General features: G+C 37.2%; 1 protein-coding gene across 1 annotated transcript in view; it reads left to right on the forward strand.

Moving 5' to 3' along the window:
• The window catches only part of CPNE4 (copine 4), a 244,111-nt gene that overhangs the window by 195,600 nt on the left and 32,975 nt on the right, over positions 1 to 15,536 (forward strand). The window contains exons 9-11 of the mRNA XM_072851433.1: positions 1,902 to 1,988; positions 2,593 to 2,652; positions 8,490 to 8,623. Coding sequence (XP_072707534.1) covers positions 1,902 to 1,988; positions 2,593 to 2,652; positions 8,490 to 8,623 — 281 coding nt within the window. The remainder of the gene's footprint in view (positions 1 to 1,901; positions 1,989 to 2,592; positions 2,653 to 8,489; positions 8,624 to 15,536) is intronic.

Below are 15,536 nucleotides of genomic sequence, written 5' to 3' on the forward strand. Positions count from 1 at the left end.
AGGGGAAAGCAATAAGGTCTCTGCAGTGTAGTTCAGTGTCAAAGGGAGGAACACAAATCCTGACTCCTATTTTTTCTCTCTATTTGATATATTACAGTTTCTTTGTAATATACAGACAGCACAATTTCTCTGTAGGAATGCTTCCAATAAGTTTGGAGACAACTGTATGCTAAACCATTTTGCCGGACAGCATTGTATCAAGATGCAAGTGGGCAGTGCTTTTGCCTCCCTGTCAGATTGCTTTCCCAAATATGAGCTTATTGCACTCTGGTGCTGTGTCACAGAGCGCTCTCTTTACTTGGAGAGAAAGGCTTTTATTTCTTAAGCCTGACTGCTTCTCCTGAGTAGAGAAAAAATGTTTATGGAGGATTTCCCCTGAACATGTGGGCCTGTGTCTGCCTGTCTTCTCAGTTGGAAAATTCATTTCACAAGACAAATAATTGAGCTGCAGGCTAACTGGAAGAGCAAGCAGATGTGCTTCCTGCAGTTGGAATATTTTTTTGTCTTTTCCTATTCTTTGCTCTGTCACCTGTCTCCAGTAACACAGTGATGAAAATACTCCTCCTCTCCTGTGCAGATAAGGCCTCATATTGCTCCAAAGCCATATGTTTTGCCTTCCCTTTTTTGACATTTGGCAAAAGCTCTAAGTTTTAAATACTTCAGGGACATCCAAGTAATTGCTGTTAGGCAGTGGTTTGAAGCTCGATTAAATTGCTGGGGCTGTTCATAAGGTGAAAATGATTTTACGTGTTCAAACACTTTGCTCAGACAGATCTTATATGAAGGTCTTCACTATAGACAAAGCATTGTAACACTTAAGACAGATCTGTTTCATTTCAAAATGTCATAATAGGGATTTTCAGATAATAGACCATCCTGGTTCCCTTTGGAGATATATTCTTTATGTTACCCAGCATAACATTAGCAGCTCACATGTTTTCTCCCAGCACTTGAAAACAATGCCCTGAAAGAAAATAGTAATGTTCTTAACCATATTTAATAACACATTACCTATACAAATCTGGATTTACAAATGCCAATAGATACTTGCGTGTACAAACATATATTTTAATCCTGCAGTAAGAGACATGAATAATATATAGTCATTAGAGGTCTGAAAGCTTGGCCTTATCAATCTGCCTGAAACCAGAGTGCAGAACATTTGAAGTGGAAATCAGTAAGACTCAGGGAGATGTTATGATGGGAACAAGACAATGTAATTCAGTGACAAGGTAGGACTATTTTGCTGTAAAATTGACTATTTGTAAATAAAACTAATCAGAATATTCTCAAAAAGGGGTTTTAATATATTCTTAGGGATAATTTTCAAATATATCAGTAATTAGTTAACTGCATCTTTGTGCACTTTTTAGTGATTTTCTTAACTTTTTATTTTACTGTCAGACTTAAAGGAGAAACTGTTGCCCTCTTTCAAGAGAGAGTGAGACTATCTCTGATCAGAATTTCTCTAATCATGAGTTTAGTACAAAACACCAGTGTTACTGCGTAGGCAGTTTTGTAGTTAATACAATGCATTGGGCTGCTCCCTCCAGTATTCTCATTTGTATTAAGTTCCCTCTTTTTTTCCTCCTTTTAAATGATCTCAAAAGATTCACAATCTTCCTTATGTACACCCGAACCTGCAAGACTGGAAGATGACAGTACACGAATCTGTATATCTCTCTCAGTGCTGTGTCCATACATATATGTTTGAAGACGGGTGTTTGCCCTGGGCCTTTTTCTATTAAGATCTGTATAGTTCATGGTTTTCATTTTTTCTTCTGTGTGCACCATTATTTGATAGGATTTAGTCAACTGTGGAAATCAGACAGTGCCATTTTTGTTAATTATTCAATTTGTACATAAATTTTCCTTCAAACAGTGACTGCTATTTTTCACAGGTACAATGGGAATGCATTAACCCCAAGTACAAAGCAAAGAAGAAAAATTACAAGAACTCAGGCATCGTCATCCTTAACCAGTGCAAGGTAAGTAACGTGTTTTGCCCTTTGGCTGTTTCTTTACTAAGCTCTCAGCGATATATTTTAATGGTGTTTGGAAATGTAGATGACAAAGTGGAACTGTCTGTAGAATAGCAATGGAAACTGATCCACTACAAAAAGTAAAGACAAGAACTTGAATCCCAAAAGTAAGTTGACTGTCCCCAACTCTCCTCTTTCATTTCTCTTGCCCTATCCCTGTTGTTGTGCAATGGAGTAGGCAGTACTAAACTCTTACACCTACAGGCTTGGCAATTGGCCTTTTGTGCGTTTCCCTTCTAATCCTTCCATCATTTCTACAAAATTGCTCTTGTTCCTCCTAAACCAATAGCAAAATTTCCACTGACTTCCCACTGAGAAGGAGCAGAGCTTGGTTCTACTTTTGATGTGAATTTTCCTTTCTGTAGTTTTAGAATTTTTATATTTTCTGTGTTTACATTTTTGTTTCTGTCTCAAACTATATTTAACGCTTTCTTCCTTTACCTTATTTTCAGTTGGTCTCTTCCTTCCTTCCAGTTTACTTTTTTCAGGCAGTTCTCTGATGTTTTAGCTGTACACAGCTAATTTGAATGTCTTGCTTTCTTGTCTGCAGATCCACAAGATGCATTCTTTCTTAGATTATATCATGGGAGGCTGCCAAATACAGTTTACAGTAAGTGTCTTACTTCTCTAACTTGATTTAAAGAAAGGGAATTCCCTTAGATACTGATTCATTACTTTTGCAGAGAAATGATTCTTACATGCCATTCCTTGGTAAATTATTAAGGTCTTCTTGCAAAATGTATTAAGCCCAGAAAATAAAACTATGCTAATGCAGTAAGATTTTTCTCACACATGCTGATTTACTTTTATGTTTTACAGCAATGACAATCATGGTGCAAAAAGTAAAGACAACTTCATACAGGGGTGAGAAGCTAAGCTGGTGTAGTCCCACCAGTTCCATCTGAGCTACACGCAGTCCCAAAAGCTGGAGAACTGAATTAGCCCCTGTGAAAGTGCTGACTGGCCTTTGGCTTTCAAGCCTCAGTTTGTTCACAAGAATTTCAAATAAATTCCCTTGCTGGGACTGTGTCATGGGGGGGGGGATTTCATCTCACCTGCCTTTAGCTACTTAAATGTTAGATGTCCTGTTCATCAATCCTATGGGTCAGTCTTCCTTTCCAGAATGAGTACTGCATTCTGTTTGTTGTTTCCCCTCTAATGGTGCCATACAGAAAGTCACAGGCAGAGACATAGTCCAGCCAGTGACCTCTCTCCATCAGTCTGGCATAAATGCTATGGTAGATGCTGATGTTTTGTACCTCAGCCATAACTACCAGCAGTAAGATGGCACTACAGGGGGACAAGGTTGTAACTTAGAGCGAATTCAGAAGCTATTCAGTTCAAGGAACAGAGGATAAAATGATTTGCGGAGCTCTCCATAAACAGAAATACAATATTTTGCATTTCCAAATAATCATTTTTATAAACATTTAATGCTGTGTAGTTTTGATTTTTTTTTCTTTTTTTTTCTTTTTTTTTTGGTATTTTGAATCTGGGAAATAAAGTAAAGTAAAATAAAATAATATATCAGTATTTCCCACAGCACAGGAATACAGATTGTGGTTCAGTTCTAGTCTGGTTTATGTGACTTCTAGTTTCATGCCAGTTACAAGGATAAAATCTAATGCTCCAGGATAATATTCTTCTTCTGGAGTTCTTTTCTTTTTCTGTAGCACCCTGCCCTGTTTCTGCTCCCAGGTATCAAGTATCAGACATTGGATGCTACTGAAATGTTCCATTTCACTTTTTCCAGACAAGCCTTCATTTTCCAAAAAGATTTAACAAAAAAAGAAAGTTTTTTTTGTCCAAACAGAAAGTTCCAGCACCAGCAGCAGCTCTAGACAGCAGTGGATTGTCTTCTTGTGTACGAATCTGCTTTTTGAGGTGTCAAACGTGCACTTTGCCAGTACACCTCGCAAACTCATTGGGTAACACCCAGAACTGAGGACTGTTTCTGGTTTTGAAGGAAATACCTACTGTAGTGGACAAAGATCTTTATAGCTGTCTTCTTTCAAGCAAAGCATCCTGTGTAATTACCTCTCCACCTTACCCGGCTTCTTCTTCTGTTATCCCCACATGCCTGCAATGCCCATTTCTCCCTAAATCTGAAACTTGCCAATCCCTGGAAACCCCTTTAATTTCTCTTTCCTGACATTTCCTCCCTAAAAATATAACTGGAAGAACTCAATTATCAAATGTGTTCCAGGTCATTAGCAGAAAGACAGTAATGTCTTCAAGTAATATTTAAAAGCCCTTTCTAACCAGGGCAGATGCTTGAACACATGCAAAGACTGGTTAATATGCATTTCCCACAAGTCTAGCACAAGCACAGGAGCACTGTAACCATTAGAAAGTGTCTAGGGATATATGTATGATTATCTTACAGCTGTGCTTTTCAAACTCTTTTTGATTCCTCCTAAATGTTTTCCAATGGAAGAGCAAGTCTTTACACCGTGCACTGAAAGGTCGTGGCAGTTTGCTTCCCTTTTATTTACTTCTCGCAGATTTCCTATTTAGCAAGCTGCAAACCACACATTGAAAACTGCTGTGTTAAAATGGATTTCTTGATATATCTGACTGATAGTATTGCTTCTACTATATTTTACTATTTTACTGCTTTATTTTGCTGAAATGAAACAAAACCATTGATAATAGGAAACTTAGGTAAACTCATCTGCAAGAACGGGCAGTGAGGACATAAAGGAAATGAAAGATCCATTATACTGTGAACTGTGGAGATCCCTGAATTACCACTGACCTCAATGGTAAATCCACCAGCTAAAGAATTGTGTAAACTCATCACTATCAGTTTTCAACCTACATGGACTCAAGGGAAGCTGTTGTGGATGTCTCTGTGCCTGTAGCTCTGTTCATGCATAACCTAGTGGTTCTACTTAAAGATCGTCACAAGCTGGCTGTCTGCATATTTTACTTCCTCCTATCTCAGTTGCACCAGTCCCCGGTGCTGATAGCACAGGCTGGTTGTGAGATGTGTTGCTGTTTCCAGAAACGTATCAGAGATTCTCCAGAGGGCACTGAAGCAAAAGGGTGCAGCCTACAGGGGAGATATTCAATGCTCCCTTGCTTTCTGCACACATCATATAATCTCCTTGTCACATAGTCCTAATTTGGTTAATTTAGACAACTGAAATAGAGGAGGCCTATTCCTTCCACCTTCCCAGATTTCCATTTCTTCTAACTGGAATGAATCTGGAATTATTTGAAACTCTCCTGGTACATCTATTGTTGTTGTTGTTGTCTTAATATTAATGACATTTCTATTAAGTTCATGCTGTGTACAAGCAGTACAATACAACTGTGATTTGAAAGGGCACTTGCTGAGGGAGGGAAACTGGGATGCTAAGCATACATTTGATAACAAAAAGCTGTAGTATGATGTACCTGCTAATTTAAGGCACTAATGAAGGCTTTGGTAATGTCATGCTGCGTGTTCTTGGGATACTTTGTACATCTATTGTAGGAACATAGTTTGTAGTTAGAAAGAATGTCTCTGAAAAACGAAAGTAAACTTTTCCTTCACTTTAAAACCATTTAATAAGAAGCTTTCATCTATAGAGATCAATAGCGCTGATTTCAGTCTGCTGCTTTTATGCACTGCTTATTGCAAAATGCTGTCTCTCTTATCAGCCAGTGTTCCCCGCTGCAGAAGAAGTGTTCAGAAGTTGGCAGTGCAAATGGGTCTCTAGTCAGAAGACATTTTCATCACTTTAGGAAATACGGCAGAAAGGATGTGTAACATGCATAAAAGGAACTGTAATAGAAAGATATGTTGGACAGATTCTCTCTTAGGCAGGTCACGGTATTGGGCAGGCTGATTCGTTGCTGACAGATCTAGCAGGAGGTCCAAGCTATGTAGAATGTTTTCAGTGCAATGAAAATCACCCTTTTACAAGGCTGAGGAAAAAAAAGTACTAAGAGCATAGTTATTGCTATATTATGTTCTTATTTAACTGTGGGAAGATGACTGGTACATTTAAACTGATACATTTAAAGATACACTGATAAAAATCAAATGTACACACTGTAAGAAAGATTCCTACTTGCTGCCCACAAGATTAGCTGAGTTGTGATATTAGCCTAGCTTCTGTGATATGTTAGTTTTACAAATCCTTATCCTACTTATTTGCACAAGACCTTGGTACTGCCAGTAATGCTAAAAGTGCAGAGCTCTGCATTGTTATTTTGGAATCGTGGCAAGTAACAGCAAACATCTTAAAGGTCCTCTCCTCGGGAATCAAACAGAGATTTGGATCAAAGTCAAGTACAGTGCCTCCAAGTACAAATATTCATAAAGGCTTCATCATAGGAAATTAGGATATTTTTTTCTTATCAGCAGATCTCTACTACAAGGACCATTTCCAAAAAGGAAGCTTGTTTTGGGGAGGGTTTTTTCCTTTCCTAAACACTAGCCACATACTTTTTTCCAAGCTCATGAAACCCACTGTAGTCTTGTTTTCAGTTAAAAAGCATTTAGGCATGGCTAGCAGCCACGAAGGAAGACTTCTCTGGTGTGTCACTCCAGCCTCATTAATGTCTGGTTTGAGTTTATCATTGAAAATGCCTACTTTTAACCATTTGAGAGGAATGCACTCTCTTTCTCTATCATACAGGGAAATGTTTGCACTTTCTATAGTCAGAACAAAAAATGAAGGTTAAATTAATGTCAGAGAAACTATACAACTTTTTAAGAAAATATGCACACCTTGGATAAGATTTTTTAAAAATAAGTGTCCCAAAACTAAACTAATCCATACAAGTATCTATGGATTTACCCCAGGTTTTACAAACCACTAGTGTTTCTTTCTTCCTCAGTTACATACATGCATGCAAGTGAGAGGTTTCCCATTGTTTCTTTCTTCCTCAGTTACATACATGCATGCAAACGAGAGGTTTCCTATTGATTTATCCAAGTTAAATCAAGCTCTCATTTTTGGAAAAAGATCTATGTGGAAAACAGACTCACTGCTTCAGTGCATGAACAGTGAGTAGGGAAGCAGAGGTGAAGGATCACTTTATTTGCAAGCCAAATCAAGCTCATATCTCCTGACTGAAATGTGGTGAGGTGCAGGGGTTTCATAGTCAATCAAGGCGATGAAGGGATTTCCAAGCTAACTAGAGCCCAGTGAAAAATATTTTTCTTCAGCCAAGAGTTAGAGGTGGAGAATCAGAAATGGTGGGCAACGGCCACGTTGGGTTGACCCAATATGATTTTTCTCTTTTAGTTTTTAGCAACAAAAAAAGGAGTTTCAGGAGGACTGTGTCATTTTTTTAAGGGACAATGAAAATGTCATGTTTCGTTTTCATTTTATAGCTGCGTAAAATAGTCTTCCCTGTGCCAAGCAGAGGCTCCAGCTGGGGAAGCTGCACATTTGTGGAGGCAAGCTGGGACTTCAAAGTTCTTTTTGCAGCCTTCAGCAAGGCCCTTACCTGTCAACTATACTGTAAAACTGAAAATTGAACTCTGTGCATTTGTATCTATTGAAGATCCAGGTATAAGGGGTTTTTTGGAGGAAGAGATCATTGGACAAAATCATAAGGAGATTTATAAATGGCTTTGTTCCCTCTATGAGACCCTTCAGGTTTCTTGTTGCTCCTTTTAGGAATTCCTAGAAAGCAGTATCAAAAATTCAGAAGAGGGCTTTCTGGTCCATGACAGTCATACCACAGGAAGATGCATGCCAGAGTATATCTTCAGTGAGAAGTATAAAGAGCATTTTAAAAGGGAGAAATTAATTTTAAGAGGATTCACTAATATTTGCTTTTGTGTTGAATGCTTCCCACAATCTTCTCTAAGCCTTTTCAACACAAAAATCTGTGCAGGATTCAAGCTTTGTTTTTACCCTGCAGCTCACCTTTAAGCTTGCTGTCCTCTATGAAATTGGGAATGTTAATTATTTAATGCTTAGGTGTTTTGAAGATAAAAAATACCAGACAGGCAGTATCTACTACTATTACTGCAGCCACAGTAAGGTTTAAAATAGCTAAGAAATGTGCCTAACTGGAGTTTTAATTTATAGTTTTAGTAGGACTTTAAAGTCTCTCGGGACATTTTTGCTGCACAGCTTTTATGTCCTGAACATCACCTGAGCTGGAATAATTTAATTAAGTATGAGAACCTACAGATAGTTAATTTGATTCATCTGTATTAGAATGTAATTTTCCACATAGATTAAAAATGCAGTTCATTTTTTCCATAATTATGCCAGTTTAGTTTTATTATTTCTTATTTTATAGGCTGTCATTTACTTTTAGACATATTTATCAATACTATCATAATTCAAATTTTATGAAGTACACTGTAAAATGACCTTTGCTTTAAGGCTGCAGTCTCTGCAGAAAACTGTTTCTGGTAAAGATACATGGTTGGTGTGGGTATACTTATGCCCAGAAGAGCTCCACAACACATTTACTTTTTTTCTTTTCCAGGTAGCTATAGATTTCACTGCATCAAATGGTGATCCTAGGAACAGCTGCTCATTGCACTACATCCACCCCTATCAACCCAATGAGTACTTGAAAGCATTGGTAGCTGTTGGGGAGATTTGCCAAGACTATGACAGGTAAATAACCACATTTGATAACAGAGTTGTCTTTAGAAAGTGTTTTCACAGTGTGAAGTCAATGACTGCCTGCTGCCGGCTGCAGTAGCTCCATGTTTAGTCACTTAAGAGAAACGACTGCACGTCAGAAAGATCAGTGTACCTTAACACGCTTTTGAGAGTGACAGTGGGTTTAGATTAGCTTCATGGTAATTAAAGGCCTGGTTCTTGGCTGTTTGGCAGATATGTGTGTTAAGTTTCAGGTTTGTATTCACATGCCAAAATTGCACGTTTGAGTGGATTTTTCATTTGTGTTAAACTTGAAGCCTGTTTTGCAGATGCTGATAGCATCCTTTCTGATACGCTTGGGAGTCTGGTTCTGCCTCATCCTACAGAAAAGTGTTCCTGAGATTTTGTGTTTGAAACTGAATTTGTAGTTGCCTAAACTGCTTAGTGGCCATGTCTATTCTTAGAAGTAAATGTATGGTCTTTTTCAGTGTTCTCCTGGCCTGTTAAATATTACAGTCTCTTCTAAAATAAATATTAAAAGATAGTGATAATGTGTGCATACATCATGCCTTTAAATAAATAAACAAATGCAAGTAATTGGGCCAAATATGCTTTGATTACATTATGCACTTCTGTTGCTTTCAAATAGGCTGCCTGCTTCTATCAAGTTAATTGTCCATTATTAATCTAATTACCAAGTGCATTTCCTTTAAATACTCTCTTTGTCGGTGAGGCATCATATCTTACACAATTATTCTTTCTAATCTTTGCACAAGTAATAGACATCCACCCACCACTTTGCCATATGTCAATACCAGATCTCAAAAAAACAACGGTATTTCCAGTCAAATTTGAATTATACTTTCGGTATAAATTGTGGAGTGACTTAATACTGTGGTTAGCATGTTACATGTCCCATATAGCAGTTAGCGTGCTCAGAGGCACTTCTATTTACATGGTAATGAAATGTCTTCTCAAAGAAGAATGAACAAAATACTGCCCTGATACAATTTCTGTAAGAATTTGATGGTCAAACTTAATCAGTAAGTCTGAGAAAATTAATATTTTATTGTAAGTGAGCTGATAATTCCTCAGTGATTATTCTGTAATTTAATAATTACCAGCAATAATTCAGTGGATTAATATACTTCAAAATAGGGAAAGGAATAAAAAGGGCTGGTTTATGCACACAGATGTTTTTATTTTATCACTTAAGGTGTGTTTTTTAAGAAAATGAAATAGTTAAGTGGCACAGGCCCTCCTGTATGGAGATATTAATTCCAAATCAGGATTCTCCTCTCAATATAGCATATTCCAATCAGTACAAAAAATAATGGCCAGTCATTTTTTAAATGTAACCATCAGCATCATTCAGTTCTATTGTGCTGCAGAAAATGCCTATTGATGCTAATCAGCACAACTAAGGTTGTATGAGCTACGGACTAGGGCTGAACAAAAGCCAGAATTTCTTTTCCCAGGGAAGCGTCACCTTTCTGGCATGTGTTTGACCTATACATGCTCTCAAGTTGTGACATTATAAATACATGCCCATGGGCAAGTTGATTCAACATGGTCAATGCTTCCTGATCAAAATGTCAAGCAAGGATCTTTTCTTTATACTTGCATGTTTTGAATCCAACAAACTGGAAATGGAAACTTATAATTTCTCTAAAGAAGAAAGGAAATTAGGAGGAGCAAACATTCACAGAAAATAATCTACAGGTTCTATATAGGAGTTCTTTTTGTGTTTAGTTGCAGCCTTGAGACATATGAGCATACATGACCAATAAAGTAAATCTTCTGTATATACACTTTTAAAAAAAGAGTTTCAAATTCAGTTAAAAATCCAAAATGTGGCACAGATCCCTAACTTCTCCAGTGCGCCCAGTTGTGCTTCAAATACTGGCATATGATTTCTGTTTCCAGGTTAAGATCAGCCAGAAGTGAAAAGAGGGGGACCCACTGCACCTAAGGGCTGTTTAGAGCCAGAGTGTCATCATTTGCATAGGGGCATGTCTTTAGTAAGATTAAAATATGAGCCCACAAAGATGGCAGTGCTCTTACCTGAAGTTTTATAGTTTGTACCCATCAGTTATCTCTAATAGGCAGAACTGGCTGATTTCAGTCCAAACCAAGGAAAATGGAGTGGTTTTCTTTGGGCCTCAGGATTAATGTATGTATATCAAATGAAAGAATAGTTGGAATAAAGTAAAATCTGTTGTTTGCAATGCTTTTTGCATTCCAGTATCACAGCTATTGTATGCTAAGTACTTTTGCTACACTTATATACCAAAAGATTGCTTTTTTATATTTGTAAAAAAAAAAAAAATGCCTATGGCTCTTACTTAAAATACTTCTGTAATTAGAAACATTCAAATATATTTGTAATTTGGGAGCAATTGGATTGGCAAGTAATATATAGAGAGACTACACTCAAAATCCAAAATTTTCTTTCATATACTTTAGTTAGTTCTGTCAATCAAGCCAAATCTTCTCATAGTCTAGGTTTCTGTACATATCAGCCTAGCATAATGTATCCCTAAGCAATTAATGCTCCAAATTAAGTGCCGCCTCACATCCCTTGATACAGTGGAATAATCCTGGCTCATCCAAAAGCCCCTTTATCTGTATGGTTCAGAGATTCCTGAAACAGTTAAATGAATAGCACTGTTCTGCATAGTTAAGCGTGAAAGAATAAGATTCATTCTTTCATCAGCAATATTCAGAGAATGAGAAATAGACTTTGATTATTGTCCTGATTGTAGAAATGCTGCAGTCCTGTAGGAATAGGCCAATCTGATAATGGTATGGGAAATGGAAGAGCTGTTCACCTGCACAAAAGACTTAATACTTTATCTATATGGTGAAATTGTTTCAGGCTATAACAACATTTGTCATAAGAGAGAAGGTAGAGCTTGTATGTGATATAATCAGTGGCTAAGCAACAGCAGCAATGGCTCATAAAGGAAGGAGAAACATTCATTAGTTTTAAGGAATTAATTAGGTTCTAAAATGTAGTTTGAAATACTGGAAAGGGGAAAACACATTAAAAACTTATTATTGAAAATATTTGGTAAAATAAGCAGACAGCTCCATGGACAAGAATTTATTTTAAGATAAATGACTCATGAATGTTTAAAGGTGGCCTCCTGAAGCAATAAGTGAGAAATACATATTTCCATTCAAACATTTTCACAAGCTTTCTTTTATATAAACAATTATATCACTGGCATAATTTTACCTTGAAATTGAGCAAGTCTACTCCACCTTTCTGTAGCATAGAGAAACAGATGAAAATGATGAAAAATCATTAGGCACTGAAGTGTTTAATATTAAAAGGACCTGATTCTGTATCATTCCATATTTATTCTTTACCTCAGTAATTTCAGTGTTGAGTTCTCTGGATCAGAAGTCAGACCAAGTGGTTTCTGACAACCAGCAATATCAGCCTAGCCAGGATCCTGAAAAAATCAGTTGATCACTACCAAATGTGCATATATTCCCTCTACATGTTTTGAACAATGAGTTAGCAAGTGTACTTAAGGCAGATGAGGTTATACCTAGCTCTCTGTGCACTATGGCTGGCTTAGGACTTCTAACCTTAACCAAGTTTGAACAATGATTTTGGCCACCCTTTTGTTTTGGAGCCTGGTGGAGACCCCTTCAAGAGAATGCTATTTTCAGAGGATAGATGGCAGATGTCTTTGCTGGTTGGATACCCACATATGAGGAAAGACAAAATGATTCATCAGTTGAAATATCAGACCTGTGAACCAGAATCTTATGTCATAAAAGCCATGAAACTCTGTAAGTTATATAGTAATAATTTTGAATGTGTCCTGTTCTCCATGGCAACTGTTCCCCAAATACTCTTCATTTGTATCACAAAATTGCCCCCTGCTTAGCATGGAACAACACTGCTTTGTAAGCCAGAGAAGCCTATGGCTAAACTGAGGAATCAGGGAACGTTTCCTTTCCCCATGTCCCAGCGTAAGGTCTGGCCATGTCCTGACTGCTGGTCAGGACCTGACCTACCTCTTCTCCCTTCCCCTTCACACATCGTGGTTTCCATCAAAAGGAAACAGAGGCATGTGGACTGGGAGGAGCTCCCGTGCTCTGCAGGAGGATGGACCGTCTGAATAACGGCAGGGAGACCGTGCCTGTGAGCTGCACAGCGCAACACAGCTGCCTTGCAAGAACCAGCACCAGAACCAAATAGTACTGGGATGTGCCCTCAGCACATATACGTGCACATTGACAAGTCTGTTTCCATTATTATAATCTGGAAACATCTGTGAAAACTAGTATCTATAGATAAAACAAGTACTTTTCCCAAGATAGGTGCAGGTGTGCTGTGAATCTCTCATGTAAGCACCTAGAGCTATATACCTAGACACACACATATATATGTATATACAACTAGTGTTTTACTCATGTGTGTATAAATATATAGGTATGCATATAATATGTCGGTATTATATATACTTATATATGTATAATATGTATGGTTAACACTAAACCATGCAGTAAAAAAATTGATTTCTCTTTTATGTTATTTTATAGCTTCCCTCTCTGCAGAGCAAAGCCATAAGTCACAAAAACAACAGTGCACAGTTTATTAAAATGGCTGGTCCTTTGATCTTAATGATTTGTTTTACCAGTGCTGGAATACAACCAACTAGCCATGAGTGTAGCTCATCTTTAATTCTGCAGTGATTGCTGTCTCTGGCAAAGGAAAAAAGGGCTGGAATGCGGCTGTAAATAGCTTGTTTGTAAGGATAAATGCTGTTACATGCACACAATGCTAAAGGCTGAAATACTTCCTAAATGATCTTACATTATTACAGGTTTTAATGATGATATTGTGAGTGAAGCCCATGGCAGGACTTGCAAATCTGCTCCTCAGTTTGAAATCTGATTTCTGCAGTTAGTACCTTTCCTTTCACTTCTGCTTATTAAGAATCTCATCATATTACATTAAATATTTATCTTTGCATTAAAACCTCTGATTTTAGATACTGATTCAGCAAGACACTAGAGCTTATTATCTAATCCCATTGAATTCAGTCTGACTCAAGCAAACACTAAGGTATTATGCAAAATATAGGTGTCACTAAGATGGACTTAAGAGTTTTACTGAATTTGAACTTTATTGTTAATTGTTCACCCCACACCCAAATGTTCAGTGCCTCCTGTATATCCAGCTGATCTTTAAGATTAATTTTTACACATAGATTTTTATTTGTGCATACATTCAGAGTTCTTCACTGGATTAATAAAAAGCGCTCACAAACATATGTGAGAATCAGCTTTTGTATGGTCAAATCAATACTCATACCTTGAAAAAGACAAAGGTTAGATGTATTTTATTAAATGCTTTTAAGTATTTGTTGCATTGGATATTTGTGGAACTTCCCATTCTTGATGGGCCATCCCTGTTCTGATCTATGCACTCAACTCATGATTCCATATGTTTGACCACTTAGTTTTGTGAAATGATGTCATAAAATTGGTCTTCTTTTTATTTGTATTCAAAATCTATTTCAAAAATTAGTTCTTAATTATTTTAAATCTCTGTGTCTCTTTATTCACTCTTAAAGATACTGCAGATTTTTCTTTATTTCCAAGAGCCCTTGAAACACACAGAAGATAAATTCTATGTTTCCTGACACTAATGTCCTTTTTCATTTAGGCAAACAGCCTCCTTAACTCTAAATACTCAAGTAGCTCCTTAAAACTGACATTCACACTGAGACTGTATGTTAATAAATAAACTGCTTGTGTAAAACACACTTGTCTAGCAACCTCCCCAAAGGCTACTAATGAGCAAAGAGTACATTATTCCTGCAAAGTGCAGAAATTATTTATGTGTAGAGCTCTGTAAAATACGTAAGAGTGAAAATTTAAAAACTGGGCCACATTCCACAAAAGATACGAAAGTCCTGAAGTCAGTCTGAGTTTCAACATTAGCTTCTGCAGTCAATTAATTGCAGCAGTTGCTGACTAGATGCAAAAATTCCTCTTTATGATTCCTCCTTCAGTATTTTAGGCCTGAGCGAGTGCATTCACTCTGATTGAAAACCGTATATAAAACCTTCCTTCCCTCATGCAATAAAGTGCACTTGAAAATTAAGAAGGGAAAAAATGAAAGGAGAAAATAAAAAGACCGGGGTTCCCAGTCCAGCACATCCCTTTCAGTGTAGATCTAAGGGAAAAATCTAAGTCAGATGAAAGGTCCATCTGTCCCAGAAACACATTTCCTGAGGTACCCAGCAGAGGGCAGTTAGGGAGAAGAAAGAGGACAAGGTATGTATAATGCAGTACATGATATGGAAGTCATATATAAATCAGTGCGAGTGGTCCCAAATACAAAGATCAGTACGTACTTAAATGCTTTGTTTTGGATTGAGGCTTTAAGTGGAAAAGAGATCCCAGAGTTTACACCTTGCAGTCTGCTTTATTAATCAGAGCCTCGTCTCCAAGAATTACTTAACAGGTCATTCATCCTGAAGCTACGGCTGGGTTTGTGGATGAAGACTCAGCAAGTTAGCTTGGCTGGAGGGATCTGAATTAAATACCTTGAGATTATTTTGCCAGACACAAGGAGAAAAGCAGAAACTTGCTTTGGTTGAGATAGTAGTATAATAGTAGTTCATTAAAACTGGGGTGAAAGAATGATGCCTAGAATAACTGGCACTATATGCGACATTAAATATTTCATGAAATCCTTATGCAGAGCTATAGATGTTAAAATTTAATCTACCCATGCAGATCAATAAATAAAAATATGCTTAATTATTGAGCATCTCTCTTTATCACTTTAATTACAGAAACAACCTTTCTGGAGGCTGTTAAGCAAAAAAACTGATTAGCATATCTAAACAAGTTTAAAAACCATGGGGGAAAAGACATAAATCTTTTTTAT

The sequence above is a fragment of the Ciconia boyciana genome, chromosome 2 (genome assembly GCF_034638445.1).
Source record: "Ciconia boyciana chromosome 2, ASM3463844v1, whole genome shotgun sequence".
Lineage (NCBI taxonomy): Eukaryota > Metazoa > Chordata > Aves > Ciconiiformes > Ciconiidae > Ciconia > Ciconia boyciana.